The 21,252-nt window shown below is 40.0% G+C and overlaps 1 protein-coding gene across 1 annotated transcript; it reads left to right on the top strand.

The window, feature by feature from the left end:
• Positions 1–1,933: 1,933 nt before the first annotated feature.
• LOC136173542 (cyclin-Y-like protein 1) lies at positions 1,934–20,206 on the top strand. Its single transcript, XM_065943217.1, has 7 exons — positions 1,934–1,975; positions 3,189–3,289; positions 8,599–8,650; positions 9,493–9,612; positions 13,465–13,631; positions 16,850–17,012; positions 18,137–20,206. The coding sequence occupies exons 1-7, from the start codon at positions 1,934–1,936 to the stop codon at positions 18,242–18,244; spliced, it is 753 nt and encodes a 250-aa protein (XP_065799289.1). The 3' UTR covers positions 18,245–20,206.
• Positions 20,207–21,252: the final 1,046 nt, after the last annotated feature.

Here is a 21,252-nt window from a genome sequence, read left to right as displayed (position 1 = left end):
TATTTCTTTGCACTGATCACTGAGGAAGACTTTCTTATCTCTTCTTGCTATTCTTTAGAACTCTGCATTCAAATGGGTATATCTTTCCTTTTCTCCTTTGCTTTTCGCTTCTCTTCTTTCACAGCTATTTGTAAGGCCTCCTCAGACAACCATCTTGCCTTTTTGCATTTCTTTTTCTTGGGGATGGTCTTGATCCCTGTCTCCTATACAATGTCAGAAACCTCCATCCATAGTTCTTCAGGCACAGTGTATCGAATCTGATCCCTTTAATCTATTTCTCACTTCTACTGTATAATCATAAGGGATTTGATTTAGGTCATACCTGAATGGTATCAAACTGATTTACTCATAGCTTTCTCAGTTGATGGCAATTCCATCCTTCTGTGTTATACAGAAATCATGCTTACTTGCTAGAAAAATCTGAAGTCATTCTGAACACTTTCTTTCACACGGAATATCTAATCAACTGAAAAATCTATTGGTTCTTCCTTCACATCACATATAGCACTTCACTGGTCTCACCGTGTCTACTCTGTTTCGAGAAGCCATTATTTCTCCTGTGAATTCTTGTAACAGCTAATTCTCTAGCTAACTGTTTCTATATTTGCATCCATATAATCCGTTCTCAAAATAGCAGAGGTTTTATTTTTGAAATGCATGTCTGATCACACCACTCTCCTCAAAACCCTGCTCTTCTTGCTAGCCCTCCAACATATCAGGCGTCTCCTAGCTTGCTTATCGCTTCTTAGTCTGCCTGGAGACTTTACCAAAAAACTGTCAATTTGGCTAAATCCTTCTCTTTTTTCAAATCTTTGTTTAAATTCCACATTCTCTATAAGAGTATTCTGATCACATTATTTCAACATTAGGTTCCATGTCTAATAATGTTGAAGTTGTTTATATTGGACCAAATTTTTCAGGGAAAACAACTATAGACCCTGGAAAAATATATTAAAAAAGAACTATCAAAGATGTATTGTACCATACAGAAAATAAAGCCAACATTTTGTAATAACTGTAAATGAAACATAAAATTTTTAAACATTTTTAAAAAACATGACTCTCTGAAAGCACTGGAGTGTTACTTGAAACAGATTTGGAAGAGAATGGACATCTGAAAGAAATGTCATTGGAAGAGTTTCCTGTTTGGGAGGTTTTCCTAGGCAGAATTTGGATAAAAATCTGTGGTCTTCTTTGCTTAAGGAATTAAAGGACAAAGTTTGGGGCTACTACAGAAGCTGGAAATTGAAGGGATATATCCAGGAAAAGAGAAAACCACAGAGGGGAGAGTCAAATTGTGTCTATAATTTCTTCCCCAAACTCTGACTGACCCATGAACAATACCCACAAGAGGCAAACCCCCAGAAGCCCCTCTGATGCTAAGAGAACTAAACAGAATGTATCTGTGGCTCAGCAAGGGCAAAGCAAAGCCTGAGGTCCTCAATGTGACGGGCATTCACACACACACACAGACTCTTACATCAAACATTATACTTAATAATGAAATATAGATTCTTTCCCCAAGATCAGAAGGTGGCAGAAGTGTCCATACCCACCATTTCTAATTCAGTATTTTATTGGAGATCCTAGTTGGTGTAATAAGAGAAGGAAAATTTAAAAAAGATGTCTAAAGATCAGAAAGGATGATGTAAAACTCTCTCACCACAGATGGCTATTTATATAGAATACTGTAAAGAATATACATGACAACAAAAGAACAAATAAAGTGAATTTAGCAAGATCACAGAATATAAAGTCAATACCCAGAAAAATAAACTGCATTTCTGTATACAAGAAACAACTAAAATTTGAAATTTTAACAAATTATTTATAATAGCTCAGATCAGAAAATACTTAGGAATAAATTTTAAAATTTAGGGTATGATTTTTATAATGAAAACTACACAATTTTGCTGACAGATGACCTAAATAAATGGAAGGTGTACTGTTCTTGGGAGTCCTGGTGGCTCAGATGGTAAAGAATCTGCCTGCAATGAAGGAGACTCAGGTTCCATTCCTGGGTCGGCAAGATCCCCTGGAGAGGGAATGGCTAGCCACTTATAGGTTGGAAGACTCAATAATATTAAGATGTTAATTCTTCCAATTTGATCTATTGATTCAACGTAATCTCAAACACAATCCTGTGAGGTTTTTTTGTAGAAGTTGACAAACTGATTCTAAAATTTATATGGCTATGCAAAGGACTTAGAACATCCAAAGAAATCTTAAAAATGAACAAAAAGGACTTAGGATACCTGACTTTAAGACTTGCTACAAAGCTACAATAATAAGCACACAGTGGGGCTGGTATGAAAGTGGAAGTGTTAGTTGCTCAGTCGTGTCCAGCTCTCTTTGACCTCATGAACTGTAGCCCACCAGGCTCCTCTGTCCATGGGATTTTCCAGGCAAGAATACTGGAGTGGGTAGCTGGTGCAGGGATAGACAAATAAATCAATGGAATAGAATAGAGAGCCCAACTTTAGACGAACACTTACACAGTCATTTGACCATTTACAAAGTTGCCAAAAGCAATTTAATGGGAGAAGGAAAGCATTTTCAACAAATAACACTTGAATAATTTGACAGTCATATAGGAAAAAAAAAAGAGGACTTCCCAACTGGTTCAGACATTAAAGCATCTGCCTACAATGTGGGAGACCCGGGTTCAATCCCTGGGTTGGGAAGATCCCCTGGAGAACAGGCAGTGGCAACCCACTCCAGTATTCTTGCCTGGAAAATCCCATAGATGGAGAATCCTGGTAGGCTACAGTCCATGGGGTTGCAAAGAGTTGGACACGACTGAGTGACTTCACTTTCTTAGGGAAAAAAACCACCACCACCACCAACAACAAAGAGACACAATCTGTGTCTTCATTCTGTGGAGGAGAAAATTTGCAATATCAAAATGTGTCTCTTTGCCATGAGGCAATTTATAATAGGTGCTTGCCAGGTTCATATGTGGGTCCTTTTTCAAGAGCAGCAGTTTATACCACATTTCTCAGATCTTGCCTGTGGAAGTTAGAGTACAGAGGTTTCCCATGGAGCTGCACGTGATGCAACACTCAGCAGTTCATGGAGTATAAGGAAAATCTTAATGCTTTATCGTTTGACATTTTAACCAAGGAAAAAACACACTTTTATAGGTTTAACTTACTGTGACATTTTCTTCTACCTCCCTTCCCCTTCAGGTATCTCCAGGGCAGCTTACTAAAAAGTATAGCTCATGCCCAACCATATTTCTAGATGACAGGACAGTCAGCCAGCCTAATCTTAGAACCACAATAAAATGGTGAATACAACTAGGTTGCCAAGGCTGAGTGGCAGACCCCCTTCATGCTGAAAGCATCCTCGCCATACATAATTTCATTCGTTTGGTTTGTCCTTTTCAGTGATCAGGTTAAGAAACTGGTGTCCACTCTATGTTGGTTTCAAGGACCTCTCAATATGAGTCTTCAGTTTCCATGTTAATCATAGAGTATATGATAGAGGGGAAAGTCAGCAAGTGAGAAATCCCAGGAAAAATGTAAACCTCATTTGATTCATTTCTATTGTTATTAAGACAATGTTGAACATAATGAGAAACAGAGGTACCTGTTTATTGTGTGTTTCTAGAAAAAAATTATTTCTTTATGAGTTGGGAGAGTCCTACAACTATGTATACTAGTTTGGAAGCTACCATTAGAAGAAGGAACAGCTTGTCCCCTACTGGCACCGAAGTGAATCTGCAGTTAAATTTAACTGGACTTGGTCAGATTTATCCCACCGTGCATTTTTTTCCTGCAATATTTCTGTAGGAAATTTTACTTCTCCTTCCTCTCCCCCAAAGAGGGGGAAAATATATCAAAACCATTTTAAAGGGCATACTCTCAAGCTTAATTTCTCCATAGATGAAATTTGTTCAACTGAGATTTTAACTTAATAGACACATTTAATTTTGTTTTTGTTTTTTTAAAATTTTTGTTTATATATGTGTATCTCTAACACGCTGTATCAATCAAAGCAGAGAACAAAAAAAGAGATGAAATTTCAGAAACAAGGCTGTGGCCAGGCTTATACTTAAGAAGACACGAACAGTGTTACGATGACGAAAACTATTCCTCAACTTCTGGAAGCCCCTCATAGTCCACAATTGGAGATGCACAGTTCAAAACACCCTAATCATGGGAATGTTCGTTTATTTAAGAGAGAGAATTAAAAACCAAACAGGATGCAGACCTTCCTACCTCCCTTGGGGTTGTCCATGGAACATTAACTAATGTCTTCTTAGCATATGAATGTTGACTTTCCAGAACAGTTTGGGAAATGCTACTTGAAAATATTAGTATCCTTATCATTAATTTTACTTTTCTGTCTTAAAAATATAATTAGCTTATAAATTTAATTTAATTTTTAATGTGCAAGGCTTTTTATTTTTTAGCTATTCAAATGATCAGTAACTTCTAACTTTAATTAAAAACAACCAGTTCACAATCATAGTAATGTAACTTTCTTATAATATTAGTTTCGGTCAAATCGTATTTCAACAAAAACTGAGCCCCATTGCTCTTTAAAGTCCTGAGTTTTGGCACTTCTCTCGTAATCACTGAATGTTTTTATTCAGCCAAGACTCTAAATCTGTGGGTTAAAAACTACTCTCACTGTGGCTAGACTCACAGCTTCTTTTGAATTCAAAAGAGCCTGATGTTCCAGTATATAATTCAGAAGTAGTTTTAAAGATTAACCTTGCTCAGACAAGTAGGTTTCATGCTTTTTATTCTCAACCTAGTCTTAGTGTTTGGAAATACAGTAAATTTTTTTCTCATTAAGTTTTAAAAATGACCATTCACATTCATTATTGATGAAATAAAGGTTTACTGAGAAATTAATAGGGCAAATTGGCTTTTAGGAATGATTTTGAAAAATACGATAGGATTAGTTTTCATTTGGGGTAGGTGAGCCTTATTAGAATCACTTATGCAACTTTTTCAAGATGTATGTCTCTGAACACATACATGAATTCCACCTTTCCTCCCTGCCCTCAAGACACAGTCTGTGGGTCTGTCTGCCTCTCTGTCCCTGTGTCTCTTTCTCTCACACACACACCCCTTTTGACAAGCTGAGGAATGATGTGTGAGGCGTGATTTCATAGACAAAAGCATCCTGAGAGATTCTGATCTCATTCATTCCTAGACTTGGCTGCACGTTGCAGTCACCTGGGGAGCTTTAAATACAGTCCTGTTGCCCAGGTTGTACCTAATGCAGTTAAATCAGAACATTTTGAAGCAGAAGCCAGGCAGTGTTTAAAGCGTCCCGGGTAATCCAGTGTGCAGCTGACCTTGGGAACCACTCTCTGCTTTGAGGGTAGGAGAAAGAGAACTACTTCTGATAATTGGTAGAACCTTGAGTAAGTCAATTTTAAGCCTTGATTCTCTTATTTGTAAAATGGGTTAAGTATCATATTAGGTTCAGTTGCCCTTTTTATCATGTAACTTTTAATTCTGTGACTTTAAAATCAATTTGAAGAAACTTTGAAGCAGTATAGAAGTATCCATCTTTGATGCTAACAGTGTTACAGGCCTTTCTGCAAATGCTAAGATTCTATAGACCAGTTACAAAGTTCAGATTTGCCTTCTCTCTATTGAGTTTCATTTTAGATACTGAGAACAAAGGGAAGCAAATACCTTAACCAGGGAACTCCTTAATGGCCTAATACACAGCATCTGTGAGTAGCTTAGGGCTGCAGTCATGTAAGAACTACCTGAGGTCTGGCACCTGTTGGCTGGTTAGACTTTATGTAAAATAGTGTGGAGATGCCTGTCGTCAGCAGTGCCCTGTGCTGCCTTGTGCCGCCTCACAGCAGTGCTCATTTCAGGGTAACTAGGCCTATCCTCAGTTTTGTGACTGTAAAATGTTGCTATTAAATTTCCTAATAATTATGTGTGAAAGTGATTTTAAATCCATTTTATTTGATATGGAGCACTTGTATTACTTACTTTTAGAGAAATAATGGAAAATAGATGTGTTAGGGGGAATACCGAACTGAATCAACTGAAATGCAGTGCCTAACAAAAAGCCACACACACAAAATCTGTATGGCTTAAATTTAACCATGTGGATAGATGATGTAACTTGTATGGGATGAGAGATTCTGTGCAGAGAAGGACAAATGACCGGGGAAATATATAATAATTTATATATTACAATAATCAACCCAAACATGTCTTCTAAGAGCACATCTATATTTTGGGTCTCCTAATTTTGCTAAAAGCCAAAGAACCTAAAACATGGGGGATACCACCTATGGGTACTGATTTGAATTAGGGGGTGTGGGGCCCACTGGGCATCTGGTTGGTCTTACCTCTCTGCCAACCCTTTAAAATGTCTTCAGGCCTAATGTGATAAAAACCAATTATTACAATATTTTTTTTTCCTCCACAGTGTGATCTCAGCAATATATTACCACCTAAAGAACAGGTGAACTCTTTTAAAACCTGTCTTGTTATTCCAGCTAATTAATTTACACAGTATCAAGTTTAGTGTTAATAACAATAGACAGTATTAGAGTAAGGTTTTACTGTTAGAGTGCTTTCATTACAGTATTAAAGTGAATCATTTATTTTTATTTTGGGACTCTTAATTCTTTAAGTTTTATGTGGTTTATATGGATATTTACTGTATTAGAAACTGAAATTTAAAATTTAAAAAAGTAAATCCACTGTATGTTAAAACAGGCTTTCCTTAGCACTGCTGAAGTTTTGAGCTGGATGAGGCTTTGGTGTGGGGGTGCCACCCTGTGTGTCACAGAGTATTTAGCAGCACCCCGGCCTCTGCTCTGTAGGTGCAAGTAAGGTGATCTGCTTCTCTCCACATTAGGACAGGAAAACTCTCTCCTGAGGGATGAGATCACCATCTGACTGGGGACCCCAGTGTTTAACATAAGTCATTTTTTAAATGAAAAATAACCATTTTCCACAACAAAATAGTGGAGAGAATAGTATCTCATTAATAGGAGACAGTTGATTCTCATGTCAACATTGTCTTCAGTCATTTGCTTTGAAGAAGCAATATGAAGATCCAGCTACATGCAGACATATAGTTGGGAAAAGGTGAATTTTTAAAGCCTTGAGATAATTGGACATATTCTTTGATACTGTCCCCAAAATCCACATGTGCCAGTTTATTAAATTAGTTAAGATGGAGCTCCAAGTCATTATCAGTGAACTTGAGATAGATACTATGTTAAATTAATGCCCATTGATCTGTCATGTATACTGAGTGGATCTTTTTATCTGTACATGATTTTATAATATTATACATTGTCATTTGCAAAGTATTGGTTCACATGTCTTCAGACAGTGTCAAAAACTCACTCTTGTTAGTATCACTACCAGTCTTATCGGAAAAATCTTTAAGTATTTGTAAATCAAGCTCACCATAAATAAAGCTCACACTGAAAGGTACAAATTTTCCAAAAATCCTAATATTTTTAGCTTAATGGTTTGAATTTTATCATTGGCAACAAATAGTTTAGAGTTTTCTTTGAAGTGACAGGCTCACTTTGTTCATTTTTGAAAAAATGACTGTCAATTGGTGTTTCATGAAAAAAGTGGTTTAAATGTGATGTTCTAGTGGGGAAAAAGTGACTTGGTTACCAGTAAGTTACAAGTGCTCTTCCTTAGCACAGCCATATTTCAGTACATACAAATGCTTAATGCATACTTTCCACTTACTCAGAATATGAAGAAGAAGAGTAAAGGTTTAAGAACACTTAATTTTTACTCTTTCATCATGGATGTTCTTAAGTGAAGCAGATTTTTTACATTCATTTGGCCAGGAATAAGTGAATGACTTCTAATTTAGTTTCATACCACTGCCTTGATTCACACTCAGAAATGAGCAATTTTACCCACTTTTGCTTTTATACAATCATAGTTAAGTGTCAAACAGTGTAGAGGCAGGTGATGTCTTGGTATTCTTATAAAAAAACTTTTGACCTCTTGGACTTACAGGATTTCTGAAGAGGGGCCAGGGGAGATTCCCAGAGGCTTATAGACCACATTTGCAGAACTGCTGTTTAAATGGGCACAGTGCAGAAAAGTGTGGTGGAATTTAAAAGAAAAAGCCTGGTCTCTCTTAAAAGACAATTAAAATTTTTAACTCAAACTATTTGAAAGAGACCAGAAGAAATAAACAATAAGAATATAATATGAAGAACAAAAGGGGGTGGAGACAAGAAAAAATCATGAATCTCATATTTACATTCATTGAAGTTAGAAGACTTTATTGCCCACTACTACCACTTTATAAAATGTTCTTGTATATTCCATTGTGAGGTTAGTGAAGTGGAAATGTATTGGTCTACGAACATTGCCTGTTAGAAGGGGTCTGTGTGGGTAAAGGCAGCTCTGGCTGGTTGTAGAAGAGATTTCATGCAACTTGGTGTGCTGAGTATAAAATAGGTCAGAAAACCTTTCTAAGGGCAGAATCCAGGAGAATATGTAAAACTGTTTGCTTTATTAAGGTTAAGCTTCCTCTACTCCTCTCTCTACTTTTAGCAGATATGTTACTAAGCTAGTAACTCCTGAATTAATTTTTAAAATACACATTCTTATTTTATAGTGATGCCAACAGATCTTTGGACATTTTTGATGAGAGATCACATCCACTCACAGTAAGTGTCACTTTTATTGAAGGTGTATTTTTCTCTTATTACAGTTGTGTTTATTTCATGCTGATTTGCTTTGAAATTAATTACTAGAAGAAAATTATTGCCTCCGGCTCAAAGCCAAGATTGTCTTCATTTAAGTCTTCTTCCCCCACCCCATATTATGTCAAGTAATTTTACCAAAAGCATATTGTGTCAGGGGTGTGACTGATAAGAACCAAGTTACGCTTTGTATGACGAATGAGCAGGTAAGTAAACATATCCAAGTAACAGAAAATGTAGCTTTTTAAAGGATGATTTTCCATAGCATCACACAATATAAACATTTCCTAACACATATGTAAGGCCTCTAAGGAGAAAATTTAAAAACTGTTTAAATTTTAAACTAATTAAAATGACAGGGTTTAAAAACTCACTTCTTCAGGGGCTCAGTAGACACACATGACTGGTGACCGCTGTGTAAGAGCACACTCTTAGAGCCTCTGGTTACAGGACAGTGGAAAGGTGTTTCCATGGTTGACTGCAGAAAAGTATGATGACGTTCAGTGATCAGCAGGACTTTGAGCCTAAAAATAGTTTGCATTTGGTTAGAATTCTTTGGGGAAGAAGGTGAAAATACATTTTCTGAGGTTGTGCTTGCATTTTTCTTTAATGAATGGTAGTGAGTATTGAATCACTATGGTACTTTAGGATCCAATTGTTTATATTTAAAAGACTACAAGATATGTCACCTAGTCAAAATTATTTTAAGTAGCACGTGGGCCCACGTGTGAAGATTGCTATCTTGAGGGTACTTTTAAGTATTTTTCTTCAGTGGATACTTAACATTGTGTTTTTTCTTCTTTCAGCGAGAAAGGGTTCTGGAGGAGTACTTTAAGCATGATCCTGAACACAAATTCATTTACAGATTTGTTCATACTCTTTTCAGTGCCGCCCGGCTGACTGCTGAATGTGCAATAGTGACTTTGGTAATATATTTTTCTCTTAATAGAAGCATCTCTAGAAAATTTTTTCTTGTACAGAAGATATGGGCCTGTTTTTCAAATGAAAGTAGGTTCCTGAAATGATCATCAGAACTTTATTAAAGAGAAATGTATCAAAAAGAATTAAAACATACAGATTTGAGCTTTAGTAATCATCATGATTTAAAATGTTGCCATTGCTTTTCTCATCACAAAGCAGTTGATGTTAAAGGCAGCAGGAGAGACGTCTGGTTTCTCCTTCCACACCTCAGGACGCATGGGCACACAGTGCACACAGGTGCACACCGGCAAAGTGCGCTGGGTGGTGGGATGGAGGCGGTCACTGCACTTCCTGGCCCACGGCAGGTGCAGATTCAGTGTGTTTCTGAGTCTCAGGCTGTGTTGCCTAGGCAGTTGTGATGTGTGTCTTGATTGAGACCGACTGCCTTCACCTGCCTGGCCTTGGACGGCAGTGTTAACCATCTCTACTGTCCTCTGGTCCTGCGTGTGAAGGTGCCCAGGCCTGGGGTGTCAGCAGTGCTCGGAAAGGCTTACTCAGGTTAGCCTGCCAAGCTCCAGCTATGTGAGGACCTTTCTGTCATCCGTACCGAGTTCCTCTGGTAAGATTTTATCATTTCAGTAACACATCATGCTCAGCTGAGAGCTAGTGGGGATTGCCCAGCTCCTCCCTGTAGCAGATCTATAGGGGAAAGTCAGCTGCATGGTCTGAAGGGAGGGCCTGCGTCCACCGCTGCCCGCGCCTCTGCAGGCAGAGTGTGGGAGAGGAGGCTCCCCTCAGTGGGCCCCGGGTCAGACGCAGGCCTTTTCTTGGAGCTGCAAGCCAGCTACGGTGCTTAGTTGGCGTGTGCTTGAGAGAGGCAGGAGTGGCGCTGGCACGTGCAGAGCTGGGAAATGCAGGCAGGAGAGAGTGTGTGGGTTGGAAGAGGGGCCTTTCTTTGTAGACAAGTTAAGCCCGATGGACCTGTGAGACAGCAGAGTGACAGTGTCTAGCAGTCATTTGACTGTATGGGATTGGAGCCTAAAGCTGAGCAAGAGGCAGGGAATTACGTGTAGCTGTTCAAATGCAGAGAAAGTACGTTAAATACAAGTTGAGGAGAAGATAGATCTGTGGGGACCATCAGCACTTAGAGGACACGTCCCCAGAGGAGTGGCTGGAGTGGGAGGAAACCCAGGAGAGACTCAGAAGAGCTGCCAGGAGAGCTTGAGGAAGGAGAGCACGGCGCACGTGCCGAGTGCTGCCAAGGAGCTCCTTAGGGCATAGACAGGCACCAGATGCCTGCCTGTGTCACGGTTCTAAGTGCTGGGCACAGAGGAGAGTCCTTGCCTTTCTGAGGTGAGCATAGCAGACATAAGGGTTTTGTTTTTCTCTAGTTTTTATGGAGTATGGCTCATTTACAGTGTGTGTAAGTATCGGGTGTACCACAGAGTGTAAGACTTTTTAAAATGAGTATTTTAAAAAGATGACTGCTTGAAGTAGTAGTGAAAGCTAGAAAGAGAAAGCAAGGTAAAGGCATGGAGAGATTAGAGGGGCTTCCCTGGTGGCTCAGACAGGAAGCAGTCTGCCTGCAGTGCAGGAGACTTGGGTTCCATCCCTGGTTTGGGAAGCTCCCCTGGAGAAGGGAGTGGCGACCCACTGCAGTATTCTTGCCTGGAGAATTCCCCATGGACAGAGGAGCCAGACGGGTCCATGGGGTCACAGAGTCAGACACGACTGAGCGACTTAACGCATGCACGCTAGAAAGACCAGGAAGAGCCTCCTTACAGAGGTGAGATCTGAACCAGGACCTGGCTGGACTGAGGAAGATGAGGGGCCTGGTAGCGCAGGCAGGGGGCAGAGCACAAGGCGCAGACAGGAGCGGGTTCTGTGCTGAGGGATCAGCAAGGTGCCCCTGTGATCAGCGTAGGGAATGCGGGAAGGCACAGGCGATGAGGTCACAGAAGGACAATGGCCTCTCACACGGGGCCTCGTAACTAGCAGGCCACAGAAGTGACCTGTTTGATGGGAGAGCCCTGGCAGATGTTGAGCAGGCCCGTGAAGCGCACTTAATCTGAGAGGCTCTCCTGGCTGCTCTGGGGAGAACAGACGGTGGTTGGCGGTCAGTGGAAGCAGAGAAGTTAGGAGGCAATGGCAGTGATAGAAGCCAGAAGTGACGGACAGAAGAGCAGAGCCGGCAGGTGACCAGTGAAAGTAGAGATAAGAATTCCCAGCAGACGGCAGTGCGATAACTCAAGCGGAGGTCTTTGGTCCTGGCAGCCAGGCGTGTGGCAGTCTCTCTCAGCTCTGAGGGCAGGCCTGGGGAGTGGGGCGCTGCGATGAAGAGTGCTGGCTGTTTGTCATGAAGGCAGCAGTGACCACGCCTCAGTAATTTCAGCGGGGCAGTGGCGGCCAGGGGCAGACTAAATGGGCTAAGGAGAGGATGGGTCATGAGGAGCCAGTGTTGGAACATTTCCTGAAGAAAGTGTTCTAAGGGGTGGTGACAGATGGGCTGAGAACATGTAAGAGAACATTGGAGAAAATCTCTGACAGAGAAGGGGGGTTGTTCAAGAAGAGATAAATTGTGGGAACAGTGTTGTGCAGAAATGAGAGGTGGGACTGACTTCATTCATAGAAGAGTTAGCTTCAGGGAAAAGAAAGAGATGTCCCTTCCACTGAGACAGGAGGGCAAGTGGTGTAAATGAGACCAGGTTTGCCTTTAGTGAAGCTGAGAGGAAGCTGAGGGACTGCCCCTAAGGTTGAACTGCCTCTATCAGTGCCATAATACAGTAGAGGGGCGGACCCTGTGGGAGACTCGTTCTTAGAGACTACTGGCGCACGCGGAGTTCTCTGGGGAGTGGGGGGCAGAAGTTCACTAAGGGTATATAATCTCAGTAACCGTGTTTGAAACACAGTTGAGTTTGGAGAGTTTTGGCAGATCGGAGCTGTCAGTCTGATAACGGGACATTTTTCTTTTTGTCAAATGGCATATATTTTCTTCTGCAGAGGTAGCACCATCACAACTTATGTCTTTAATCTTTACTCAGCTGTTAACTTGGTCTGGTTCGTTATAGAATAGCCATTTGACACATATAAAAGAAGCCATGAAGTCATCCCACAGACTACCTGGCAGATTTAGAGGAGCCCCAGGGATTCAGACACCGGCAGCTCTTAACCACCTTAGAACCAAACAAATTGACTAAGTTGCAGAATATGTAAGACAAATGAGTTATGAAATAACGGAGATGTGAACAAAAAGCTCTTTCTGTGCACGAATTTTCCCTAAGAAGGCTGACCAAGTGTAAAGCACAGCTGCTTTGTGCTGCCTGTCCTGCTCTGCCACGCAGCAGCCACTGGGAGGCTCTCTTGACCACCAGTTATTATCTTCAGGTTCACCCTCTGAAGAGAAGATAAAGAACTGCTCAGTCTTACCAGAGTTTTACATACTCAAGCTTTATGTAAAATTGCCACGTACCCACCACCAGTATGGTAGGTACATTGCACACGGTAGGCACTCAAACATTTACTGAACATTTGAATCGATGCTGGGCTATACGTGCTGCCTTTTACAAGTGGAAAGGTAATAACACAATGCCTGTCTTTAGAATGCTGAGATGTCCTTTCATTCCTGCGACCAAAATTGGGTTGGAAATTCACATGGGCAGAGTAGAAATACCAGACTGACAGAAATATTTGCCTTACAACTGTGACCTGGCCTTTGGCCTTGGCTGGCCGAGCAGAAGTCTCTGTAGAACCAAAGAATAAAAGACATGTTAAAAACAGATGAAACCTATCATTCCTAACAATTCTATCACAGCCCTTAAACTGAACTAAAACCAAAGGTCAGTCCTCTACTTTTGCAGGTTTACTTAGAAAGGCTTTTAACTTATGCTGAGATCGACATTTGCCCCACTAACTGGAAAAGAATTGTTTTGGGAGCCATTCTTCTTGCCTCCAAGGTTTGGGACGATCAGGCTGTTTGGAATGTGGACTACTGCCAGATCCTAAAGGACATTACAGTTGAGGACATGTGAGTTTGTAAGGTTACGGTGAACTGTCTAACCATTTTCCAATACCTTATTTGCTCCCATAAAGTTTACAGCTTAAGAAATGTTACATTTTAAGAAAGGTTACATTGCGCAGAGAGCTGAATTAGGTATAAATATAAAATTAGACTTCTTTCTGTCTAGCTGTAGTATAACCATTTGTATTTCCCATCATTCATTAGTTAAATCTTGGTGTGTTACTGTTGTAATATTCTGCTTGATAAATTGAAATTACTTTTCTGGTGGTTTTTACCATTTTACAAGCTCACTACCAGAACAGCATGGTGCAGTAAATAACTTCACGTCTTTCTTAAAGCTGTCTACCAGGTCCAGTCTGTTTTTAAGAGACACATGTCTGGCCTTGGAAGTTAAGTGGTCACTGCTGAGGTCTTAGCACCTCCAGACTACTGAGGTTATAACTTCAACTTGAGTCACACATTGTATGTTTGTTTTTGCAGGTCTTTTCTTCTTTTGTAATCTGAGGTTGTCTCTAAGGTTCTGTTGTTACAGAAACCATGATGTACAGATGACCAAATAGAAAGGTTTTAGATCTCTGTGTTCTGTCTCCTCCACTGTCAGGAGTGTTCCCCCTGTTTAGAAGTAGGTCTTCTGAGTTAGGAAACTCCTTTGTCTCAGGTAGCCCGGGAAGTGTCAGTGGGGCCTCACCCGGGGCACTCAGCAACCACAGCGGTACTTGGTGGGGCCTCGAGTTAACTTGGGGGGTTCCTCACAGATGGCATGCTCCCATGGGCATGAAACATCAGGCTTGCTGTCTGGCTGCAGGGAAGGGCCCCGAGGGTGGGAGGCAGCAGGAACCAGAGAGGTATTTGCAGCAGACTCTAGAAGTGTTCACTTGACAGCAAAAATGTCCTTGTGGGTGGCATTTAGGAAAACGTAAAGGGGTACCTCTTTATTATAGTGAACAGCAGAGGTCATGGCAGGCAGTGGCAAGAGTTTGTTTTTGTTACCTTTGCCCCTGACTCTTAATTCAGATTTACCAAAGTGCATATTTACAACTGAAGCAAAGAAGCTTGTGACTAAGAGAAGGGACCAGTGATTGTTGGTAGCTGTCAAAGTGGCTTTTGGTGAAAATGTCCACTTTGATGATAAAAAGTGTCATGGTGATATTGCTGGTAGCCACCTTAGTGTTACGGCAGATAATTCGAGATAAGTAGAAGTACTTTTAGAATTTGTAGAAACTAAGGTGACATTGAGCACCACTATCATCCATCTTTAAACTGGTTCCTTGAAGGAAGGAAAATGTGTAATCATAAACACCAGGTCTGCCATGATGGCAGCTGAAATTTTCTCAGAACCTGCAACTAAGCTGACGGGGGCTCTGGGTCCAGTTACAGCATCAGAGAACATGCAGGGGAAGGTGTGTGGATGTTCATAGATGTGAGCCCAATAGCACTGATGGCAGTGTCTAGCTACAGGAAGAAGCTAATTGTAAACAGCACCTTTCTGTGTACAACAGAATCACCAGGAGCTATGTTCGTAATAGGTTGCTTTTGCTTATGATCTTTGGAAACTGGAAAGCATTACAGCCAAGTGTTCAAGTCACATTTGTCTCATCCCCCTGCTGTTGGCAGCTATTTGTAATGGTCTCATTTTGAGTCTACATTGAAAAATTGGCATCTATCAGCTTTTCCTTAAAAGTTTTCTAACATCCATGTATCTTGTTTGAATATATTGAGCAGCTGCTGTTCAGAAAATTTGCTGCCCCTATAAATGGCATGCTCTTCAGTCATCTAGTCATTTAAAAAAAAAAAAAAAAAAAACAACGCAGAAGCATATTCTGTAGTCCTAATGCTTTTTTCTTCAGTAAGTAAAGCTCTGTTAATAGACATGTTAATCCTATGAAGTACTGTATTTCCACACAATTAAAATATATTAGTGGAAGAGAATATAAAAGGGATAGTGAAGTGCATTTATTCCTGTAGTAAATTAAGTCCTGATTAGCTGATTATCAAAACATTTTCTGATTTATATTTCTATAGACTTATGGCCATATAAACAGGAAATTAATTTTGGAGGTAGGTTCAGTTAGGTTTAACGTTCAACAAATGAGAAACCTCATTTCTGCTCACACTCTGCTCTCCACGCAGGAGAACATCAAACATTTGATGACTTACCAATGGATAAAAGATTAACAGTTTAAAACCAGGAAGCAAATATTTTGAAAAATAAGTCACTTTCATTTGTCTGGGTATTTATCATTTGTATATAATTAACTCTTTAAAATGATTGCTGTGAAAGTGGTAAGACTTACTCTGATTTTATTTACTTAAACATTAGACAAGCAAATGACTGTGTATGGTCCCACAGGAAAGATCTGCCCCCAGGACCCTACTTTCCCACTTCATTGAATTCGCCCCCTGCGTGCCTGTGCGCCTTCTGTCCTAGTCAGGGCCGGCGGACAGAGCACAGGGGGAACTGCTCCATCGGGATCATTGCTCAGGTGCATTTAGTCTAGCCAAGACGTCTCCCCTTAATCCTACTGCCTCCCATATCTTAAAAAGTGTATCCCATCCTGTCCCAGGAACACCTTCTGGTCCTACTGGGGTTAAGAGGAACAGAAACTTGCATTCTGCCCTTTGCCACAGTCCCCTGCACTGGAGCGGGGGGAGGGGATTCCCTTTCACATCGAGTGTAGCTTATTTATTTATTTATCTGAGATGAATCCTTGTTGCCTCAAGAGTCTTCTCCCCTCAGAGATAATAGCAGTGGCTCTCCATGACCCCATTTGTGCCGCGGTGATGTGCCTACTCCTTTTCTTGGTGTGTCTCTACTTCAATAAGCCCCTTCCTGTTATCGGTGAAAATGTCTGCAAGTTCTCCAGAGCTAATAAACAGCATACATCATTCCTTTCATCTGATGACTATAGCGGGGCCTTGTGAGTGAGCGTGGAGCATGAATGCCAGCTGCACTAATGGAACTCTGAAGAATGAGCTCCCGAGTCAGCAGCATGGGTGCATAAGAGGGCCGTAACCGCCCCACCTTGTCCCAAACTCCAAATGCCAGGACGCAGGAAGAACCACAAAGAGCTGTACCTTGTTTGAACATTAGTGTGTTAATCCAGCTGGGGAGCCATTGTTTGTTTCCAAACTGTGTTTAGAGCTGTTGTGGCACAGAATGGGCTTCTGAAGGTAGCCCAGCTGACTAAAATTGTCCTGTGTTGGTTTGTCTTCTCCTCCCCCAGGAATGAGATGCACAGGCACTTTCTGGAGCTCCTTCAGTTTAATATTCATGTTCCCGCCAGTGTTTATGCCAAATACTACTTTGACCTTTGCTTCTTAGCAGATGACAAAAACCTGAGTTTTCTAATTGCTCCTCTTAGCAAAGAAAGAGCACAGAGCCTAGAGGTAAGACTGGGGATTCACTAACTGGGTTTTGTCAGCCACCAAAGCCAGCATCTGTGGCTGACTTACACTACGCAGTGACTAACAGTTTGAAGAGCTTATTAACCCATTGGCATCTTATTCCCTGTGTCTTTTATGGGTTAGACAGAGATCTCACATTATTTTTTTAAAAAAAATTACAGATATCTCTTATGTAACCATAATTCAGAATATTTTAAATCAGATTTAATTGTTTTTAATGGTTTTCCATTTGAATCTCCACACTTACATTTAACCATACAGGAATAATTTCTTATAATTGTATCCCTAATCATATGTACATTGATAATTACTTACCACTCTTAACTGCCTGAGCTTGTAGTGTGTGTTTGTGTGTATCACAGTTCAGCCCCATGAGTTTATTAGACCAGAAGCATCAGGGGCTAACCTGTGAGACCTATACTTGGAAATTATAATGTGGGTTCAGAAACTGGATGTAGAAAGTAGGTGGGTTTTTAATGGAAGTGGTAACATACATGGGATGAAGTAATTTGTAGTAGTGATTTGAAGAGTAATTTGAAGTAATTTGTGATTTCTGGTGGGTATACAGCAAAATTTACAACTGAAATGAATACATATAAAGTTGACACTTTTTCCAGTACCTTGGTACTTTAGAAATAAGACATTTTTCTACGATAGTTTACATGCATGTGAAATAGCACCTTGTAGTGCTTCATCACTAGGCCTTTCTTGCCTTCAGCACACACCTGCCTCATTAAAATGCTCTTAGTGCGAAGTAAATAATGAAGACTGAATAGAGGTTGAATAGCTGGGTAAATACTGATTTTGCTCAGGTGTGTTCATTATGCTTAAGGATCTAGTATGTAGTTAACATCATATTGCTGTTAGATGGGGCCTATTTTGGGAACCCAGTTTTTAAATATGTTCCTCCCTGCCCCAGCAATCTCATCATAGCCCTTGGAGAATATTATCTTCGGGAATCAGCAGTGTAGATATGAGCTATCCAAAGTAGCAGCAACTGTCAACCTAAATGAATGCAGATGTGTGGCTTATCAATGCTGCTTTCTTTACGGTTGGAACTTTTTCCCCCCAATTATACTTATGTTCTATCTGATTGACTTTTTTAGGCCATCTCCAGACTGTGTGAAGATGAATACAGCAGAGTTGCTGTGAGAAGGTCTTTCAGCGCTGATAATTTCATTGGTATTCAGCGCTCCAATGCCATCCTCTCATAAACAGAGAGAGGTGAGGGGTTGTAACATCATGAACCCCTCGTAACAAGGACTGGAGAAATACCACCTCTCCTGCTCAGAAACCAGCAAAGTTAGTATTTTCACCTAGAAGAAAGACACTAAATTCAAGAGACTTGCAGACAGCAAAGGTTATGGTCATAGGAAAAAACTGGACCTTGTCAAGGCAGCACACTCTTCTGTCCTTTTTAATGTAAACAGAGTTACAAAAACCACTCCAAAGCTAAAAGCTCCCAACCCACCCACAGATATTTGCTTACTGTGTGGGCCGATAACTGTCAACTATGTGAGGTTTTTTTTAATAGTTTAAATTTTTAGACTTTAAAGACACTATATAACTTTTACTTTTTCCTATTTTTCTCACCCATATTGCTGCATATTCCTTTAGAATCAATGCAGTATTACCATTCAAACATGGGACTCCTAACAACTCATAAAGCCACTTAGGAACAGCCTGTTGTAGCATTGTTAGGTTTTGAAGGATTCTTCCTCCCTATTTCATTGAAGCTGCTAGTCATTTTTGGCAATCAGTGTAAACCAAAAACCTGCTGAATAACACCTGTCATTCAGTCTTTTGCAAGCACTACTTACTAGCATGTTAGCATGTTTGGGATCATAAGCAGAGAAAGCATGCTGTTACCTACTTCTCTTGGGTCCGCGCTGCGTTTCTTGTTAACTCCAATGGTGCGTCTCATTTTCTGATGATTTTCCTCTTTGTTAAATACTTGTATTAAAGGATATTTTCGTAATTCCAGCCAACCTGTTAGTCCAGGAATAAGCAGATAGTGAAATAGAAGGTGTCCCAAAAGTCTTGGTGCAATTTTAAGGTTTAATACAGTGTGCTTGGACACTCCAGGACACTGCCGGAGAAGTATAAATGCTACAGACGCAAAATATCACTTGAAAGTCTACTTGAATTTCTTCTAAACTCATTTAGTTTTGTAAATCTTGGATGTTAAGCTTTTAATTTGAATTTTTTGTTTCAGTCCCTCTTGAAGATGGCAAACAATAGTCTGAAACAAAAGATTAAAATTAAGAGCTTAATGTTTAAAATTTACAAAACTAAATGAGTTTAGAAGAAATTCAAGTAAACTCTTAGGTGATGTTTTTTTAAGTTTGTAGCATTTATATTTCTACAAGTATCACAGCTTCAAATTGCACAAAGACTTCAGGAGGATATCTTGGATCTTTATAGACCTGGCCTCCTCTTTTTAAAATAGTCCTTTGCCTGACTGGGCTGTTGATCTGCTTGAGCATGGAAGTTTCTTTTTTCTAGGTTTGGTAAAGGAATTACGAACAATAGCATTAGTTCTCAGTAATAAACTGAAAGGAACGGGACCCTAGTAGTGGTGACAGGAAAGTAAGCGACATGAAACAGCTTTTCTGTTCTGCGTGTTAACCTGGCTGTAGGTGTGTCACTTGAAGTTGTTACTTGAGGAAAGATAAATCTTAGGAACCCTTACCTCAGGCTTTTAAAACACAGGGTACCACTTAGCCACCAGGAAGCCCACTAAAAGACAGGAAGGTCCAGTAATCAGTCTCTTAGGAAATTGGTAATGATGTCACCTAAACTTGAAACATTTAAAAAAAAAAAAAAAAGTGTTCTCAACTATGTAAAATCTTTCTCCTACCTTCTCAAACATAATCCTAGGAACTTTGCCTGTAAACAAAGCATTTCTGGGCCAGAAATATTTCCTCTCTTTATAGCAAGGCTTCACATTATATTGAGTGCCACAGGTTCCATCATTTTTAAAGGACAGAGACATAAATGATAAATAATGGATATAAAATATTACAGTCTACCACCTCAAAAAATATTGTTTATGGAGCTTGGAGATTCAAGTATCGATTGCAGTTTTATTTTGAAAAGAATGCTCCAACTTGTGTGGTTTTTCTTCCTCATGTTTATATTAAAAGAAAAGCTAATAAACTCTATTTTAATTAAAATACGTGGCTGTTGTGCACCTTCTCACTGCTCACATAACATCACGGCTCTGCTTAGTGCAAATGTTCTCAATCCGCTCTGATAGGCAGGCCTGAAAACATTTTCCGACTACGCATTCAAAAGTTGCTTTGACCTTTGCCTTTAGTTAAGAGGCATTTATTTCTTTGGCTTATGTTATTTTCAACCAGAAGATAATTTAGTACACTTAAAATCACTGGCTGTGGCGCTCAGTGGCATAGTGCATTCGATGGCACTTTGGAATTGTGTGTTATTGTACCAACAGGGGAAAAAAGCACATTGGAAGATAAAAGGTAAAACACAGGAAAGAGTTACAGAAGTACTGGTGAATCAGAACGTGAGTTACTGAGGATTTCAAGCCACTGAACAGGAAAGAAAGTGGAAGAAGAGGAGGTAGAACTGCGGTTGTTATAAAGAGGGTGACTGCTAAGCAAGCCATGTAATATACCAGATCACCATAAGGTTTCTTTAAGACCCTAGTCACTGCACTCGCACAATATTCCATCACTCCTGATAGTATTGTTGTGTCTTCATCCACCTTAATTCACTACCTAAGTTCAGATCTTTTAACTTTGTTCTTGGTAAGTTGTTGATTAGGAGAAATAATCTGAATTAGTGCAGAAGGAGAGAAAAACTATGACAAATCACTAAGATAGCTTGTACCATGTAATAATATGCCAGTTACTAAGCAGAAATGCTGTCACATCTTGAGTGGTCAAAGGTTAAAAAAAAGTGGGGGTAGGAACACTGCTTGGACACGACTGTAGCTTGAAGACAAGTTAGAATCACTAAAAATTGCTCTTTCAGTGTTAATTCTAGAGACAATTACAGCCATTTTGATAAATGGAAAACTTAAAGGTTCTCATAAGTACTATAGGGCATGAAAACTAGTTCCTAGTAGGGGCCATAGGGTAGTGTTGAGATTTTATACCTAGGAAGAGTTTATTCCCTAAAGTACTAAGACTATAAAAGAATACCTCAACTCAAATTTATTTTCATTTTTGGTTTTTGGAATATACTGACGGTGCAA

The sequence above is a fragment of the Muntiacus reevesi genome, chromosome 8 (genome assembly GCF_963930625.1).
Source record: "Muntiacus reevesi chromosome 8, mMunRee1.1, whole genome shotgun sequence".
In the NCBI taxonomy this organism is placed as follows: Eukaryota; Metazoa; Chordata; class Mammalia; order Artiodactyla; family Cervidae; genus Muntiacus; species Muntiacus reevesi.
Note: the sequence above shows the minus strand (reverse complement) of the source record. Positions and strands in the feature narration are given on the sequence as shown.

Bases quoted from the DNA above. Each gene is read 5' to 3' on its own strand.
- LOC136173542 (XM_065943217.1), top strand. From the start codon at position 1,934: ATGGAAGGTGTACTGTTCTTGGGAGTCCTGGTGGCTCAGATG. The intron at 9,613-13,464 runs GTAATATATTTT...CTACTTTTGCAG, and splicing joins AATGTGCAATAGTGACTTTG to GTTTACTTAGAAAGGCTTTT. The intron at 17,013-18,136 runs GTAAGACTGGGG...TGACTTTTTTAG, and splicing joins AAAGAGCACAGAGCCTAGAG to GCCATCTCCAGACTGTGTGA.